Consider the following 16892-nt stretch of genomic DNA (forward strand, 5'->3'; position numbering starts at 1 on the left):
ATAAGATGTTACCATGAATGAGAGGAATAGTATAATTTTGGGTCCCCCGAGAAAGTGCAAGGAATATTGTTGATGCCACGATCAGACGATCAAGGATGGAATCGACTCTAAATCTATTACTATAGTTTTTGTTACTAATTTAACTAAATTATCACATTAGTAACATTTTTTGCATATAAAAATATAATTATTAAATGTCATTTGTGAGAAAACTCCAACTTATTTTTTTTTAATTTAAAATTTTTGTATATTAAACTTTCGGAAATTTCGTGAGGCCTTCTCTTTTCTCTATCAAATGTAGTCGTAATCTTCTTCGAATTCTTAAAAATGTTTTATTGAACTCATAATTAACTGTAAAATTTTAAATAATTAGGAAATATTGTAGTATAATAATAAGCTATTAATTACGTGGCATGCAACCAAGTCTATCCCCTTATTAATGACCTAAATAGTTTTTTATAATTTGATCCCAGTATTATGCTTTAAGATCTCATCAATGTCAGTTTTTTTTTTAATAAATTAATGAGTTAAGTTAACTATAGTTATTGTTGTCATTTAGACGCATTTATTAACTTTAATACAGTTATCAGTTATAAATAGTTTATTAAAGAAGATGTTAGTGAGAATTACGATAATAAAAGCTTATTAGAGATATATATAAGTTGCGGAGTCACATCGTAGAGTCAGATTCTTGCGTACGATTCCAAGTTTCGAGGATTAAAGTCTGCTTAAATGCCACATTAATCTGGACCCACTTTTACGCCTCGTATACCCACGCGTGAAAGTTGCGGGACACTGCCGGTGGAGCCCGCTGGTCCTCCTCACCGGGTACGATTCGGAGGTGTCAATGTTTGGTGCAAAATGACCTCTCTTGATATTTTTCTTTTAGTATTGTAAGTTTTGGATTTTTCTTCTTCTTTTTTTTGTAGTACTACCATGAAAAATATTCTCATTCTTTTTGCCGGCCGTAAATCGTTGTCTCAGACAGTAATTTTTATTTAACTATTATATTAGAAAATCATCAGAAAAGCGGTTATAAAATTGCTCTCATGAAAATAATTCATGTGTAATATAACGATTCATCAATCGCTTTCATTAAAATTGTGTTAGTTTTAAAAATAGTTTGAATATTATTTTGATGCGAAGATTATTTTTAAAATCGATAAAAAAACACTTATGAATTGTCACACAGAGCATACTTAAAAATTTATTTACGTCACAGATTAAGTCTTAGTCTATTTGCATACCACATAAGATAATTTATTGCTTCCAACTTAATAATTTAATCACCCCGTGGTTCAGACTAAAGTGCAACTTTTAGTTTGGTGGTAACGAAAACGTGGAATAATAATTTTGCCCTTATGTATTAAGTTGCGGGTGAACAATTATTTTCCCTTTTGATTGATGCGGTACTTTTATCATATAAATATAATCTTATGATAAGAGAAGTCGGTTAATAATTGCTACTATTGGATACGATAGAAAATATGATAATAATTGCCCTATGTTTCGGACTAGGGTTAAGTAGTTAAGTTAAAAATATATAAGGATTTCGTGCAATTGGACGAGATCACTCAGGAGATAAAATGCAAATTTTCTTAGTGTGTTTTATTGATAGAAAATAGAGAAGAGAAAAAAAATGACAACTTACTAGAAGTGCACCACTTTATTATCGTGTTTACTTCCATAAATCTACTAGATTTTCCCTTGTTTCATATTCTTTTAGATATTGCTTATTATTATTAATTATAATAATTACTTACTATGAATGATTTTAGTGGAAACTTTCACATTTCCCCCTACTTATCATCAATAAAATTACTAAAATACCCTCATCTTTCTACTCCTCTATCGTATTTTATAAAATATTTAGTATATTATAACATAATATTTCTTTGACAATACCATTCATGTTAACTCAGTGTATTAAATAAAAGTTATAAAGAAAAAAAAGAAGTGTAGATTATAAAATCCTTAGAGACGGAGTGTGAATTATAAAATACATTCTGAATTAGAATCCTTCCATACACATCTAAAAACTATAAATCTAATTATGAACAGTTGGCGAGTTAATATTGATTATGATTATCTTTATATTGCTAAAGAAATTAATAATTTATTTAGATAATCTTATACGTTCGTAGGGTTTGATGCTCTTTTGGATTCAGTTTCCGAGGCATGTCAGTGGAATGTATCGCTTTCAATGAAGTCCAAAACAAGTGCAAGTGTTTTTTTAAGAATAAAAAGCTATGTGCGAGAATAACTTTGTATTCTATCGTCTCATAATTTAACCTTTAATTAAGGAAGAAATTACCTAGTTATCAATAATCTTTATATGGGGTAATTGGGTTTATGCGTGTTTTTTAAGAGAGTGAGTCGCACTAATTGATTATCATCTGATGTATCAGGAGCAAAATTAATAATAATTAGATTTATTTATATTTAAGCATCACATTATATTTGTTATAACATGGTAACTGGTTCGAAATAGTATCTAAGTAAAAAATTGTCAATTCTTGTGCATCGAGAGCAGTCTAATCTACTATTTAAAATACAACTCTTATAAGTAAACTTATTTTTCTTACCAAGTTCATTCGAATGGGATTGGTACTCGTTGCAAGACAATTTTATGCGTGACGATTCGAGTATATTGTTGGATGTATGTCAATGCATGCGTGCGCAGAATCTAATGTTTTTTAAAGATTATACTACCAATTATACTGACTTACAATATAGAACAAGAATATTATTTTTCCTAAGCTAATTAGAATATCCGATATAAAAAAAAAGACACAAATTGATTACAAATACCCTGTGTTTTACTTTTATTATCGTTTACACTCTATCTTATGAGTATTTATTATTCGACCCTGCATTTTAAGTTTAATTATCAAAAACACCTCCACATTAGTTTTTTCTAAACCAAATGTAGCTATATAAAATGACCAGAGTGCCCTTTCTGTATCTTTTCACTCTCTAAATAAAAAAAAATTCAAAATATTTTTCTAGACTAAACTTTGCTTAGAGGGAATAGAATCATATATATGACTAATGGTGGATGGATCCCTTTTTCCTCCTAGTGGTAGTTGCCCTAAGATAACAACCCAAGAATATATCTCACACGAGCCTTCTTTTCTTTGAAAAAAAAACAATATATTGCTTTTAGACTTTATAAGATATCCTAAGTTGTGAATAACTTTAGGAATAAAAACAGACAATTATATTAATACTTTCCCCTTTCTTTATTTCTTTCTTTCTCATTAAAAAAGAGGAATTTAACTTGCTGCAAAAGGGGAGAATTTTGGCTGGATCTAATAGATGGCCAACTACCATACAAGACATTTGATAGAGTGGTTGAAACTTTGTTGATGTGAAGTTACTAATGTTAATGTCATCATCAAGTATTGAACTATTAGGTAGTTAATAGATGCTCTAACCTTCCTATTTTCTCTCTAATTTTCATATGACACACATAATTAACTTAAATTGATTAAGAGAATACTTGTAAACAAACTACTCTCATACATTTTTTTTAATCAAAGTAGATTACGACTCAAACTTAATATCAAACGGGGTTTGTGTAACTATAGCGGTCATTAAAATGTTAAATTTATCAGTGTTTTATTTAAGAAGATGAAACGCTGATATTAGCCAAAAAAAGAAGAAGCTAGACTTAGCTAAATCCATCAGCGTTTCAAATAAACTGTTGCTAAAATTAGCAGTTTACACTAATTTTATCAACGTTTTTACTGCTAGCTATAATAAAATAGACTTCTTTTAATATTAAATTAAGAGAGTGATATATTTCGATAGAAATAATTTGAGAAGTAGCTAGTTTGGTGAGAAACTCAAAACTAAGATACAAATATCCCAAAAGGCAAATTCCTGACTACTTTTCTCAAACTAGAATGGACTAAAGTTAGACAACTTGATAAATTTCCAGTGAAAAGATCAAACTTCTCTTAAAGTTAAATAGAATCAAACATCATCAACTAGAGAGATCCATCAACAATCCACCAAGAAGATAACATAAGCTTCTGAAAGAGCCACCTACCCATCTCTTGGCACCGAAGAAAAGCACATATCATGACTTAAATAAATATCCATTAAAGAAGGAGTCCATTTTATTTTTCTCTTCTTTTTCTTGTATTTATTTCTACTAACCCTATGCTTGAAGCAATCTATTCCATCCTCTCAAAGCCTCAAGCAAAGTTGCATTCTTTTTCCCCTCAAAATGAATTGAGAGGTTGGTTGTGACCCACAGGGATTGGACTTTGTGTAAAAGATAAAAGAGTATGAAGTAAGCTTCCAATTAGATCTTATATAGCAACTTGGTTCTATACTCAAGTTATACTCAAGACTAACAAATCTTTATGACCTTTAGAATATCTAAAACATATCCTTGTTTTTCCTCTTCCCTTTCCTTTTGACTTCTTAAACACTCTTTTCCTTGATATTTTTTCTCAAGGGTATTTTAGTCAAAAAAATTGATGTTGTGGGTTAGGTTAGAAATGGTATCGAGGGTAATTTTGTAACTTATATTGATAAAATTCATTTAATAAATTAACATTATAATACATATCAAGCCAACCACCTTGATAAATTAACACCAATGGACTTCTAAGTCTCAATCTATGTACTCTCCCAACCAGCTTGATAGTGTTAGCTCTCAAGTTTTATACACATAGACTGATGTTATTATTGACACGTCAAGAGCTAATTAAACAGATAATTATGATGGTTATTGAAAGTCTTATGAAATTTATTATTTAATGAACGGTTAAGAAGTGATGCAGCATGCAACCATGTGATGTAGTACAAATGACAAAGATTCTAAGTTCATGCATTTATCATTGTTTGGTTATCCTGAATCACTTGATCTTTGACGAAAATGTAATCAGATACGTGCCAACACATCGATCTTATCCATTTGGTAATCTTGACCGCACTCGATCGATACGCTGATGTCTATTTAACGTCGTGTGTGGATTGACTCGCATGAGATCGACTGAATCTGCACCGAGAAGCTCAATTATGATCGATCGCGATGCACCAAGCGGTCGATTCCAAATATCATCGAATTAGCATGAAAAAAAAAAAAAGTAATTTGCGCATGTTTTGGCTTGTAAATGTGAAATAATCTTTTATCCTTTTTAGCCTTGCAAACTTCACTGACACACCCAACTTCTAGATTCTCATTGTCATAAAAAATCAAACACATGTCCCAACTTTTGACCTTCTGTTAATTCCCACAAATCTTTTTAAGACCCAGAATTAAAGAGATCTAGGGATAAATATTATATATTCCTTCACCCCCTCCCCAAGAGGTTTCCTTACATGGAATGTTGAACCTGAGAAGGATTCTGTCTAGCAGTTGGTGCATGAGGGTTGTAAAAGAAGCGTAAAGTGAATTAGTTATTCATAAAATAGAAAAGGGTGTAAGCTTGAGTTGGATAAAGAACAAAGTAGCAACTGCATCTCTGTTAGAATAACTTTATGCCTGCTTCATCTCATCTTGGATTTCCCTTTATCCTATTCTCGATAACCTTCCCAGGGTTAGTCCGGCTCTTTCTCTTTATTCTTGTTTGTCCCGAGGCTATTCCAAGCCTCAGACGAGAGAGTAGTACCAGTTTCAGATCATACCATACTTTTTTTACAAGTGCAACTAAGTGTTTGTTTTCATGTTCTTTTTTAAGACTTGCAACTTGGTGCTCTTGACTACGTAAGTGATTAAGTTTGACGTTGGATCAAACCATTGATCCAATGGAGTAAACTATAATTTACATCATTATATATATATATATATATACATATTATTAAATATATTTTAGGGATTAATTTTATTTTCACTCTCTGAACTACTATCATTCTATACTAATGACCACCTAAACATTTTTTTTTTGCACATAATGTTGGATGCTTTTTGTTAAATTCACGTTACAATAGGCCATAGTAAAAGCGGTGAAAATATAATTAATTTTATATCTTTTAAAAGATAAAGAAATAGTTTTCCCTAAGAGCATCTCCAACCAATAACTCTATATTTGGAGCCCAAAGTTTCTAAATATAGAGCCAATAGACCGGTACACTCTAATGCATTGGGCTCTATATTTATTATAAAATTAATATATATATATATAATTTATTTTAAATCACTTAATAGATTATTTTAGTGTTATTATTTTTTAATAAAAATATCTGGTTAGAAAACTCTAAGTAAGATGTTCAAAATAAAACTAATATTCAATAGTTTCAAAAGCAATTTTAAATTACTAATTTTCTTAATTAATCATATTGAAATTATATTACATAAAATAAACATCGAAATAAGAATTACACATCATTACTAAAAATATCAAAATTACATTACACAAAATAGGCAGAATAAATATTTAATAATATAAATAATAAATATTTGATAGTCTAGTAAGTCATCTCCATAGCCACGATTGTAATGATTCCTCGCTCGGCATAGGAAGACCTAAGATAGAGAGACTTATTTTGAGCTTGATCGCTTAGGCATAGACACAAGAACGAAAGAATATAATTTTTATTTGATGTATTTCATATTTAATGCATTTTATATTTGATGTATTTTAATACTTAGTACTTATATTTAAAAATAATATTGAGTCGAATGATTTTAGGATATATCAATTTTAAATAATAAAAAAATATTTATTATGTAAATTAAAATTTATTAACTAAAAAATAACTTAATATTAGACTTATTTTAAAGGTCTCGATGATACTTTACCAAAAGTACTATATTTGTTAAAAATTGATTAGTAAAACTAATTATATATTCAGTTTAATTAACTAAATTATTTATTAAAGTATACAGATTAAATTAAAATTATTTGATTAAATATTTAAAATGTAAAATTGAAATTTTAAAAAATCTCAAATTAATGGAGCCGGGCTCTAAATTTAGAGCCCCACTGTTAATTTAGAGCTAGCTATGGAGCCCTCTTGGAGATGCTCTTAATTAGATTTGAGGCAAACTAGTTCAAATTATTGTGGGCTTATTTTATTTTATTTTTGCTAGGTTATGGGCTTTTAGGAATTAGTTAAAGCCCAACAGGCTGTTCTTTTCGGCCTTCGCCCAGGAAAGAAGATAACTAATTTGCCATTAAAAAGCAGGGATTTTTACATAATTGCCATTAAAACTTTTAAAATATCAAATATATATATATATATTAGATATTATAATTGTTACTGAAATATTTCTACTCTTTAAAAAATGGTTCTCCGTTAGATAAATTTAACTAATAACCATTATATGAGACTGGGGATTGTAATTAAAACAAACTAAAATGAAAATTAGACCTATTTTAGCTTTTGAACATTTAACCCTTATATATGATCCGGATTAAGTTATAAATGTTAGGATTTTAAAACGTAAAAAAACTTAATTAACCCCCCAAAAAATATTATTTGAACTTTTTTGATAAAAAACATCATGGTTTTAATTAAGAGTCAAAGTGGTACGATAGCACCCACGGCATCAAAGTATAATTGTTGCATCAAAAATTCAAGATAGGCCTCTTGCAAGGTACATCCATATCTTACATATCTACTTGTGTTAGCAAGTCAGCCTACTATCTCGTTCGATTTTCGATTAGTATGCTCTACAATGTGTACTAATATACAATAAATAATCTTTAATCGGTGATGGAAACATTCAGGGAGCTGCTACCGGTCTTTTGAGAATGTTTACGAGTATAAGTGAATCCGTTTCTATGTCCAAAAGTGTAAGCCTTCTATAAGGACAGTTACTTCCGCAGCGAGTACTGATGGAAACGATTGCTAACCATAATCGGTGAGCCAGATGAGGAACACAAGACAAAGCCTCCCTCACCAGGCTTGTTGGAACTTGAGTACAAATCTTTAATGTTAAGCTTATGGTGCCCATCCTTGGGTGGTGATCATTGCGTAGAGCAGTCAGAGTTGATTTCTAAATAATAGTAGATGTTACTTGGCCATTCTACTATTTATTCACGACAGAAAAAGAACGGTGCTAATAAAACACTGTTAATTTTAGATGAAAAATCTAACCATTATAATTTGGTCCGGACTAAGGGTTAATAACTTTAATTTGAAGTAAAATGGTTTACTAATCTCAAACTAAATATATGTGAGTGACCATTATGCCCAAGCATTCTTCTAGCCTTTGGATTACTTTTGGACGGCCCTGATCTTTCAAACCCCGGAGTATTATATTAATAAAACAATTGCATCAGTGATCAGACGACTAACACTCGTTCATATCCTCTCTCTAAACATCCACCGTTGGATTCCTCTCACTTGAAACCCTAATATCTATAACCAAAACCCTTTTAAGAAGCTCGCAGCCGTCTCCTCTCTCTCCTGGATCCGAAGCCATTACCGTGAATCCGCGGCTCAACCGGAGGTAGCTACTCCATCCCTTCCAATTCAAGGGTTTTGATCTCTCCTCTCTTTAATTAGGGGTTTGTCGTCTTTAACTTGAAGGAGGCGAGATGTCGACGGCGGAATCGAAGGCGGTGGTCCCCGAATCGGTGTTGAAGAAGAGGAAGAGGGAGGAGGAGTGGGCTCTGAAGAAGAAGGAAGCGGCCGATGCGCAGAAGACGAAGGATCGCGAGAATCGGAAGCTTATCTTTAGCAGGGCTCAACAGTATGCCAAGGAGTACGAATCCCAGGTATTGATGCGATCAGTGGTAGTTTAGCGCTTTGATCAGTAGGTTTTTTGGTGTAAAAATTGAAATTTTTACGGTCGAAAATGGGTTAACTTTGGTAGGAGAAGGAATTGATCCGCTTGAAGCGTGAGGCGAGGCTTAAGGGGGGATTCTATGTTAGCCCTGAGGCGAAATTGTTGTTCATCATCCGCATTAGAGGGTATAATACTTGGAATCATCCTTTGTTAAATTCTATTTTATGTTTTAATTCTTGGATTGGTTTGTTCTTATTGGTATTTACCGTGTAGTATCAATGCTATGCATCCGAAGACCAGAAAGATCTTGCAGCTCCTGCGTCTAAGACAGGCACGTTTGTCGCACTCTAAGATATGTTGTGTTGAAAGTTAAAACCTTTTCTTTTACTAGTTTTGATAGCTATAGCTTTGCTATATTTATCGCAGATTTTTAATGGAGTGTTTCTGAAAGTTAACAAGGCCACAATTAACATGTTGCGTAGGGTTGAGCCTTACGTGACCTACGGGTGGGTGCTAAGTTTTCATTTAGGGTTCATTAATCTGTGGGCATTATGCAAGTTGATAGGAATTGTAATTTTTCAGGTATCCTAACCTGAAGAGTGTTAGGGAATTGATATACAAGAGGGGCTATGGGAAACTGAACAAGCAAAGGGTTCCTCTGTCTGACAATTCAATCATTGAACAGGTTGGTTGTTGGGATATGAGTGGCATCTCTCTTTAATTTTCTTAGTTGGTTTGTTTCTCACAATTGTATTTGGTTTGTAGGGTTTGGGAAAGCATCAAATTATTTGCATTGAAGATCTTGTTCATGAGATTATGACTGTTGGGCCACACTTCAAGGAGGCAAACAACTTCATGTGGCCATTCAAGCTCAAAGCACCGTTGGGTGGCTTGAAGAAGAAGAGGAACCACTATGTTGAAGGCGGCGATGCTGGAAACCGTGAGGATTACATCAATGAGCTCATTAGAAGGATGAACTAGATTTCTTCGGTTGTTTTTGCTGCCTATTCTTATGAGATGAGAATCTTTTGTGAAATTTTCGATCTATTTCATGCTAGGAGGTTTAGCAGCACTAGTGCCTTGCAATTTTGGTGTTTTGGAACATGTGTTGGACACGACTCAGTATCCCTTAATTTCACTTTTTGTGATAGATTCCAGTTTATCCATGCAATCATGTTTTTAATTTTCATTTTCAGTTTATGAAAGTTGGATTGGTCTTGTTAGGTACATTAATTGTATCTTTGTACTTGTTGCCAGTTGGTCTCTCTTTTCTTTGTCTGTGAAAACTGGTAGTATCCCTGCTTGAATTTCAAGTGGGTTCTGCTTTTCTTTTGTTGTGAGTTTTTACTCTGTTATCCTTTGTGGAGTTATCTGAAACTACAGTTTCCTTTTAGTGTCTCACTGTTGGCTTATTGAGGTACTATAATCATGCAACGATGGTCGTGCCACAGGCACGGATCATGTCGACCACCCGTCGGCACGGCACGTGCCGTAAGAGAATGAGAGAAAGAGATAAGGAATACTCACCTTTGCCATTGTAGTTGTTGTCGCCATCGCCGCCGATCGCCGCCCGATTTGTGCCCTAGCCCCGCCCCCGAGAGAGAAGATGGATCGAGACAGAGGGATCGAGAGAGAGAGAGAGAGAGAGAGAGAGATCGGGAGAGGGTTTAAAGTTTAAGTTGCGGGTCGGCGGGCGGCGGCGATGAGGTCGATGGTGAGCGGCGATGCGTTAGGAGGGGTGCCGTGCGGCACCCTCGTGCCGGTATGCCGCCGGCAAGGCCATCCTTGCAATCACGACTCTCTCTGCATTTTTGGTACGCTTTTTTTCTTTCGAAATATTATGGTCTTTCAACACTTTCCTGTGGGATAACCTGAATTGTAGAACAAACAGACTGATTATTTGAATACTGGTCCTTGTAAGACATAAGAAGATTAGTGGGAATCACAGGAATACTATTTCATTAGTATAAAGACCATAAGACATAAGAAAAAAAGATGAAATAAATGACCTTTGCTGGTCCATTGCATAATAGAGGGACACTGATGGTTGCCAAAAGGTATCTAAGCTCTTTTGTATTTGTTTTATTTTTTAGGGAAAGGCTTGTTTAGATTAAACAGTTGGTTTGGAAGATAATAATATGAAAGTGCTTGAATTGTTCATTGGTGGTAATAAAGACTAATATGAGATGACATACAAAATATTGTAAAGATAAGGTTAAGTATCTGACAAATGCATTCTCTGGTAATGATCTTGATATCTGGTTGCTTTGACTAATGCAAAGGATATAACGGCTGTTGGGTGATGGTTGCTTTATTTGCGACGATATGAGACTTAACTGGATTAGTATTTAGGAACATATGACGTTTGAAGAAGTTAGGAATCGTAGAACTTCAAATAATGGAATCTTGTTTCTGCATTGAGAAACTTGAAAAAGTCTAGCTTGGAATCATTAGGGGATGTTAGGATTGCTGAATTTACTGTTCTTCCAAGATATTATCTACAGACAAGTTTTGTTGTGAATTTCAAGTGGTTTCAGTTTGTGTTGCATTAGTTTCTTGGAATTTGATGCTTTAGATGATATGGTTCCTTTCGGGAATTAGTTATCTAGCTTGTAGAAATTTATGTATGGCAGATATTATCATTATATAACCAATATCTAGGGTTTTAAAAGATTATTGTAAGGTTGCTAGTTCTTCAATGAGATGTAGGTTTATCGGCTTGTAAATGTGTCACTTTATGAGCACCACATGGTGCATGGAAATTTATCCACTAATAATGTCCAAAATGTGAAATGTTCTTGTTTGGATTTGGTTTACTTGGATTTGTTAGCAGGACTATTGGGAGATATAGAACATATCCTATTACTTTTGCCATTTAATATACTTGGATTTGTTAGCAGGACTATTGTTAGCAGGACTATTGGGAGATATAGAACATATCCTATTACTTTTGCCATTTAATATATAGTATTAATAGTGACTATCTTAACATAAAAGATATATCTCTATGATATTGTGGTACAGTATGTCATTAGATTGCCTAGGTATTGTGAGTTTGTGACTGATTTAATAACAATAAACTTTAGCAGCTGTGAATGGATCTTTTTATATTGCCTGCATAGAATGTGGTTATTTTTTGTGTTTATCTCTCTTAATGTTGAAATGGTATGTTTATAGACTGCCTTTCCTATCTATCCAAGTCATACTGCTTTCATATTTACAGGCTTTATTTTCAGACTAAATAGTTTCTAGAAAATGACAATTAATATTTAGAATCTACTGTGTATTCCCTCCATCTCTCAAATGTACATATCATTCAAAAGTCTTGTGACCCGCTATAGACAATATAAGGTGGGCATCCTTGAAATTTTTTTGTGACCTCTGAATAATATATATATAATTTTGTATTTTTCGAGCCGAGCTTGAGCAAGCCGGGTTATGCACAGGTTCTCGAGCTTGAGATTTTGTTCTGCAAAATGTATTTCTTTGCCACTTTCTTTCCATTAATCACAAGTTATGATCAAGATTCTGTATCCAGGATAGAGTAGAATGCTTCCATTTTTAAGTCTGAACAACCTTTTGGTGCCAACTAAATTTTCCTCCCAAGTAATTGAATGTTGGACTGAGGCAAGAAGGTGACATTCCACACGACCCATGACTCCCCAAGCAGTTGGATATTTGTTCTCATAAGATGTCAAACTAAACAACATCAAGCAATTACAATTCCCACAGTAAGCCCAGCATAGATTTATTTTCTCCCCCAGAATCAATCCATTTCTGTAGGTGTTTGTTTGAAGTTGTTGTTCTCTCACTATCAACTGTTTTGAGTGCCAGCTAGGCTTGAGAATGATATGGAGTTCTGATAGTGGTAAAATCATAGTCCTATTTATTTTCCTTTGAGGAAAAGTAGATGAAATAAAAATAATAAATGGATAGCAAAATTGGTTGTCACATTCTTTTTTTTTTTTTTTAACTTTTGGTAGAAAAATCTAAATCCATATCAATCATACTAAATTACTGAACAAATTAGCATTCCATATCAAAATTTGATGAGATTATAGTAACTAATTTAGTATTTTTCTATCAAGCCCATGAGGTGGCGGCTGATTTGTCGAACCATAGTTGTAAATAAGTTTACGTCGAGGGCTATATCGGTCAAAACCTCTCTATCCTACGTCATCTTTCATATATTTCTTATATCATAATACAATAATTAGGAATATTCCTTTTTCCATCGACTATCTTTTTCTTGTTATAAATAGTTCAAGATTTCAAATCAAACTAGACCTTTTTTTTTTACCAAAATAAACTAATACTCAAACATATTATTGAATAGGGTTTAACTTACTGTAGTCATAATAAAAATGCTATCAGTTCAGCATTTTTATCGTTAGATAATTTTTTCTCTTAACTATTAAAAGATTAAGTTAAAAAAATTTATATACATAATTCAACGTTTTAGGATAAGATAAAAGGTAGTTTATTTGGTAAAAATAAATTAGAGTAGGGTTTGGTCAAAAACTCGGAGATTTCCTAAAATTTAAAATACTCATTCCCAATGAAGCCTAATCATTATGTTTTCATTGCTCATCCCATGAGCAACTAGTTGTCTAGTGGTCATATTAGTTCATATCTACCCAACTATACTAATAAATAACATGCATCAAATTCCACGTTTACCACGCTTATATTTATTCCTGCTCCAATTATATATATTTGAAGAGTCACTCAATTCAGTCAATCTTTTGCTGCCATGCTATTGTGTGAACATTGGTGACCTCAACCTAATTTTATGGACTCTAACCATTTGATTTATATCTTTATAAGATTTGACTCAAATTCTTTTTTTTTTTTTTTTTTTTTAGAAGTGAAAACTAAATAGTGTTCCAGTTAAAGTTATGATGCCGAGATTCGAATCTAAAAGCACTTATACAACATGAGCCGTTTTGTTTGTTTTAACGATGGAGAGCGAGCACCTATAAAAAGTCTAAATATGCCATTTAATAACTTGGTTTTGTGACAAAAATGTCCACCATTACTGCAAAACTATTTCTGAGAATCTTATTCCCTAAAATAGAATCATTCAGAACAACCATCATCCCTATGACATTATGGCAAACATCATCAAAGGACACTTTATAGTATATAGAATATGCCTCAGAATATTTAATTTGTAGTAATTATCTTCATTAGCCAATGCTGCTGCATGTCTCAATGTAATTTAAAATAAATTAACCTCTGGGTCTGTCATAGTAACAGTGTAAATTAGTACCTAATTAGAGCACAATGCCATCAATCAACATTCTGAGTTCATGAAAGAAATCATGGATCACCTCAAAAGAGAAAAGTTGGAGTTGCATGCAGAGAGATCTCTTTGCACATTTCAACTAGAACCATGTCATAACACCAAATTATGAAACACAAACTACAAACTCTTAGACAGAAGAGAAAGATTAGATCTCAATGTGAGTTGGATCAAGGAGAAAATAAACCAAAAGAAAAGAAAACTAAGTAAAACTAGGGATATGTGACCAAACGCCTAGAACAAGCAGTGCATGAGAACTTCCTCTTGGACTTGACAGACAAAGGAAGGCAGCAAATCCTCCAGGAGCTCTCCACATCCTTAGCCATCACCACTCCTCCACAGTATGGGCAACTCCCAGGTGCCTTCTGAGTGCCAAGAACCTTCTCTTCTCCTCCACACAGCAAAGTCAAGCACATCTCTTTGTACCACTTTTTCCCTCTTTCCTTCCCAGGTAAGAGATGAAGAGAGTTAATGGTAGCTTTGAGATGGAGATGGAGATATGGGTCTTCTTTTTATGCAATTGGTTTGGTTTTAATTAGGTAGAAGCAGTCCAACACGTATAGAGAGCTATGTTAGGATGAGAGTCTTACACATGGATGAGGATGGCATGTAGTCATTGGTGTGATGATTAGTAGTGTGAAGGTGGAGTGGGGGGTTACAAGTTAAAAAAGTTAATTTCTCAGGCATGCAAAAAATCATGGGGTTGGGATAATGATATTTTAATCTTTCTACCAACTCAAAAGTTTCTTCACTGTTTTGGATTAAATGCCATTTAATTTGACTTAGTGTGGAGAAAATGGTCAAATTAAATTATCAGGAGCAGTCTTAACTGCTGCCTTCCTTCTTAATGAATTTTTATTAGCAATCTAATAATGGCCATATTTCTTCCACATAAAATTTTAGCGGAATTATAGTTTACGTTCTACGTTTTCGCTATTTATAAATTTAGCCGTATGATTTAGCGAATATGTATTAAAAAAATTATGTACTAAGATTTGAATTAATACTGTCAGAAAATTCTATTAAAGGTTGAGTTTAGCTGAGTTAAGTATATATAATTAGAGATTTACTTAAGTTTAACTAACTAATCTAATATCGTGATATTTTTTTATACATATTTGTTAAATTATAAAGTTTAATTTGTAAATAATAAAAATATAGGTTATAAAATATAATTTTGTTTAAAGACAGGTGTCCTAAAGGAAAAAAAGCTTGAGGGAGAGAAGAGAGAGGGGGGGTAGTTTGGTCAAAAAGAAAAAAACAATCTCCGAAGAGGACAACTGAGTCAGCAGCCGTACACGTGGCCGTCAAGTGCCCAGTCCACGTCATCCAACGGATGGTATCTCGGGAGCAAAACCCGCGATCCCAGCCGTAGGATCCCATGCGCAAATGGCGCTATCGTCCCACCCTTCCATCCGTACAGGTGTTAGGATGGGCCATCAATGCTAGGTGGTCCCCGACACGCGCAGATTGGGCAATGGACCACTGATATGTTTGCTGTACGGATCTGGGTAGACACAAACTGAGTTCTTTCCTTTTGTTTTGGTTTCTTTTACCAAAATAACTTATCCCTTAAATTTAAGAGTTTTTGACCAAACTAACCTCTACCCCCTCAACCTTATTAACAAATGAGTTATAATTCACCGTAGCCCTGATAAAAACGTTGAACTGATCGGCGTTATATATATATATATGTATATATATATATATAATTTTTTTTAACTTTGTTTTTCAGCAATTAAAATAAAAAGAATGTTTGACAATAAAAACGCTAAACTGACGATCAATTTAGTGTTTTTATTAGGACTATAGTGAATTAGATCTTATTTGGTAATAAATTTAAGTCCTAATTTATTTCGGTAAAAAATTTTTTTTTAAAATAAGTATAGTTTTATAAAAAAAATACTAAATTTAATACTAAACTGTTAAGCATTTTACCTGCCCCAACTTGGCCCAAAGTAAAATGCCCCGAGAGGGCGACAATAGCATAGGATAAAGATAAGGCAAGGGCGATACGGTCATTTCAGTTCACAAAAAGAAGTAAAGTGTCCACTTTGGAGTAGAAATCATAGGCATATATGCACCAGCTTGGCTTTTACTTGCATCAAGAAAACCCAAAGAAGGCTACGAGCTTATGAGGAGGGTAAGTTGATGGAAGGAAAAGAAGGAAAAAAAGAAGAAGATTAGATTGCACTCAGATCTAGCTTTTGAATCGAGCTGGGAGGGAAGACAAAAAGGGCCTCATATCATAGTGGAATGTACACCGAGCTCGTTAGTATAGATAGATTACAAGTACTGAAAAAGAAAAAAAAAGGAAAAAAAAAGGAAGAAGAAGAGATAAAAGAGTTGTTAGTTAATCTCTTCCCATTAATAACTTCTGTATTTGATGGCTAGTATTGAGCATTTTATAAAATAAATAACACGTTAAACTTATCAGCGTTTTATCTAGGGTTATAGTGTCACAGACATATTTTGATATTAAGTTTGACGAGTAGTCTATTTAGTTATAATTCTAGTGGTCGGTCATCCATATAAGAGGAAATTTATGAGTAAACACACCCTACCTTTTGAAGTGCTTAAATTCTCGTAGCTAAGTTTGATCCCCGCTAACAAATATTAAGATTAATATTTAATATTTTTTTTTTGTTGAAATATTACATGCACATGATTGAGACTCACTCCTTCAGTTTATGTGCGACAAGCATTAATATTTCCTCCATATTAGGGTAGTTCTCAATTATAGATACTATAAATCACCATATTGTTGAACAACAATAAACACAAAATCTGGGGTGTTATCTGTAAATTTCCTCCAATCCAATTTATAGATTCTTGTCAGTTCATTTGTTGTTTCTGTTGTGCCACAACAATAAAAAATCACCATAATTTAACTTC

At 33.1% G+C, this 16892-nt stretch overlaps 3 protein-coding genes across 8 annotated transcripts in view; 2 read left to right on the forward strand and 1 right to left on the reverse strand.

The window, feature by feature from the left end:
- The window catches only part of LOC140793388 (probable WRKY transcription factor 17), a 37103-nt gene extending 31991 nt beyond the window's left edge, over positions 1 to 5112 (forward strand). For all 6 annotated transcript variants that reach the window (XR_012109948.1, XR_012109951.1, XR_012109953.1 and 3 more), the window contains one exon: positions 5086 to 5112. The gene's annotated coding sequence lies outside the window, so the exon portion shown is untranslated. The remainder of the gene's footprint in view (positions 1 to 5085) is intronic.
- Positions 5113 to 8271: 3159 nt separating this feature from the next.
- LOC140793389 (large ribosomal subunit protein uL30y) lies at positions 8272 to 9919 on the forward strand. Its single transcript, XM_073144845.1, has 7 exons — positions 8272 to 8413; positions 8494 to 8681; positions 8780 to 8877; positions 8966 to 9023; positions 9119 to 9198; positions 9275 to 9377; positions 9458 to 9919. The coding sequence occupies exons 2-7, from the start codon at positions 8502 to 8504 to the stop codon at positions 9671 to 9673; spliced, it is 735 nt and encodes a 244-aa protein (XP_073000946.1). The 5' UTR covers positions 8272 to 8413; positions 8494 to 8501; the 3' UTR covers positions 9674 to 9919.
- A 4121-nt stretch (positions 9920 to 14040) lies between these two features.
- On the reverse strand, positions 14041 to 14539 carry LOC140794073 (uncharacterized). Its single transcript, XM_073145912.1, has one exon. It carries the CDS (start codon positions 14411 to 14413, stop codon positions 14210 to 14212), a length of 204 nt encoding a protein of 67 aa, XP_073002013.1. The 5' UTR covers positions 14414 to 14539; the 3' UTR covers positions 14041 to 14209.
- Positions 14540 to 16892: the final 2353 nt, after the last annotated feature.

The sequence above is a fragment of the Typha latifolia genome, chromosome 8 (assembly GCF_019914945.1).
Source record: "Typha latifolia isolate L0001 chromosome 8, TyphaL0001v2, whole genome shotgun sequence".
Taxonomy (NCBI): Eukaryota; Viridiplantae; Streptophyta; class Magnoliopsida; order Poales; family Typhaceae; genus Typha; species Typha latifolia.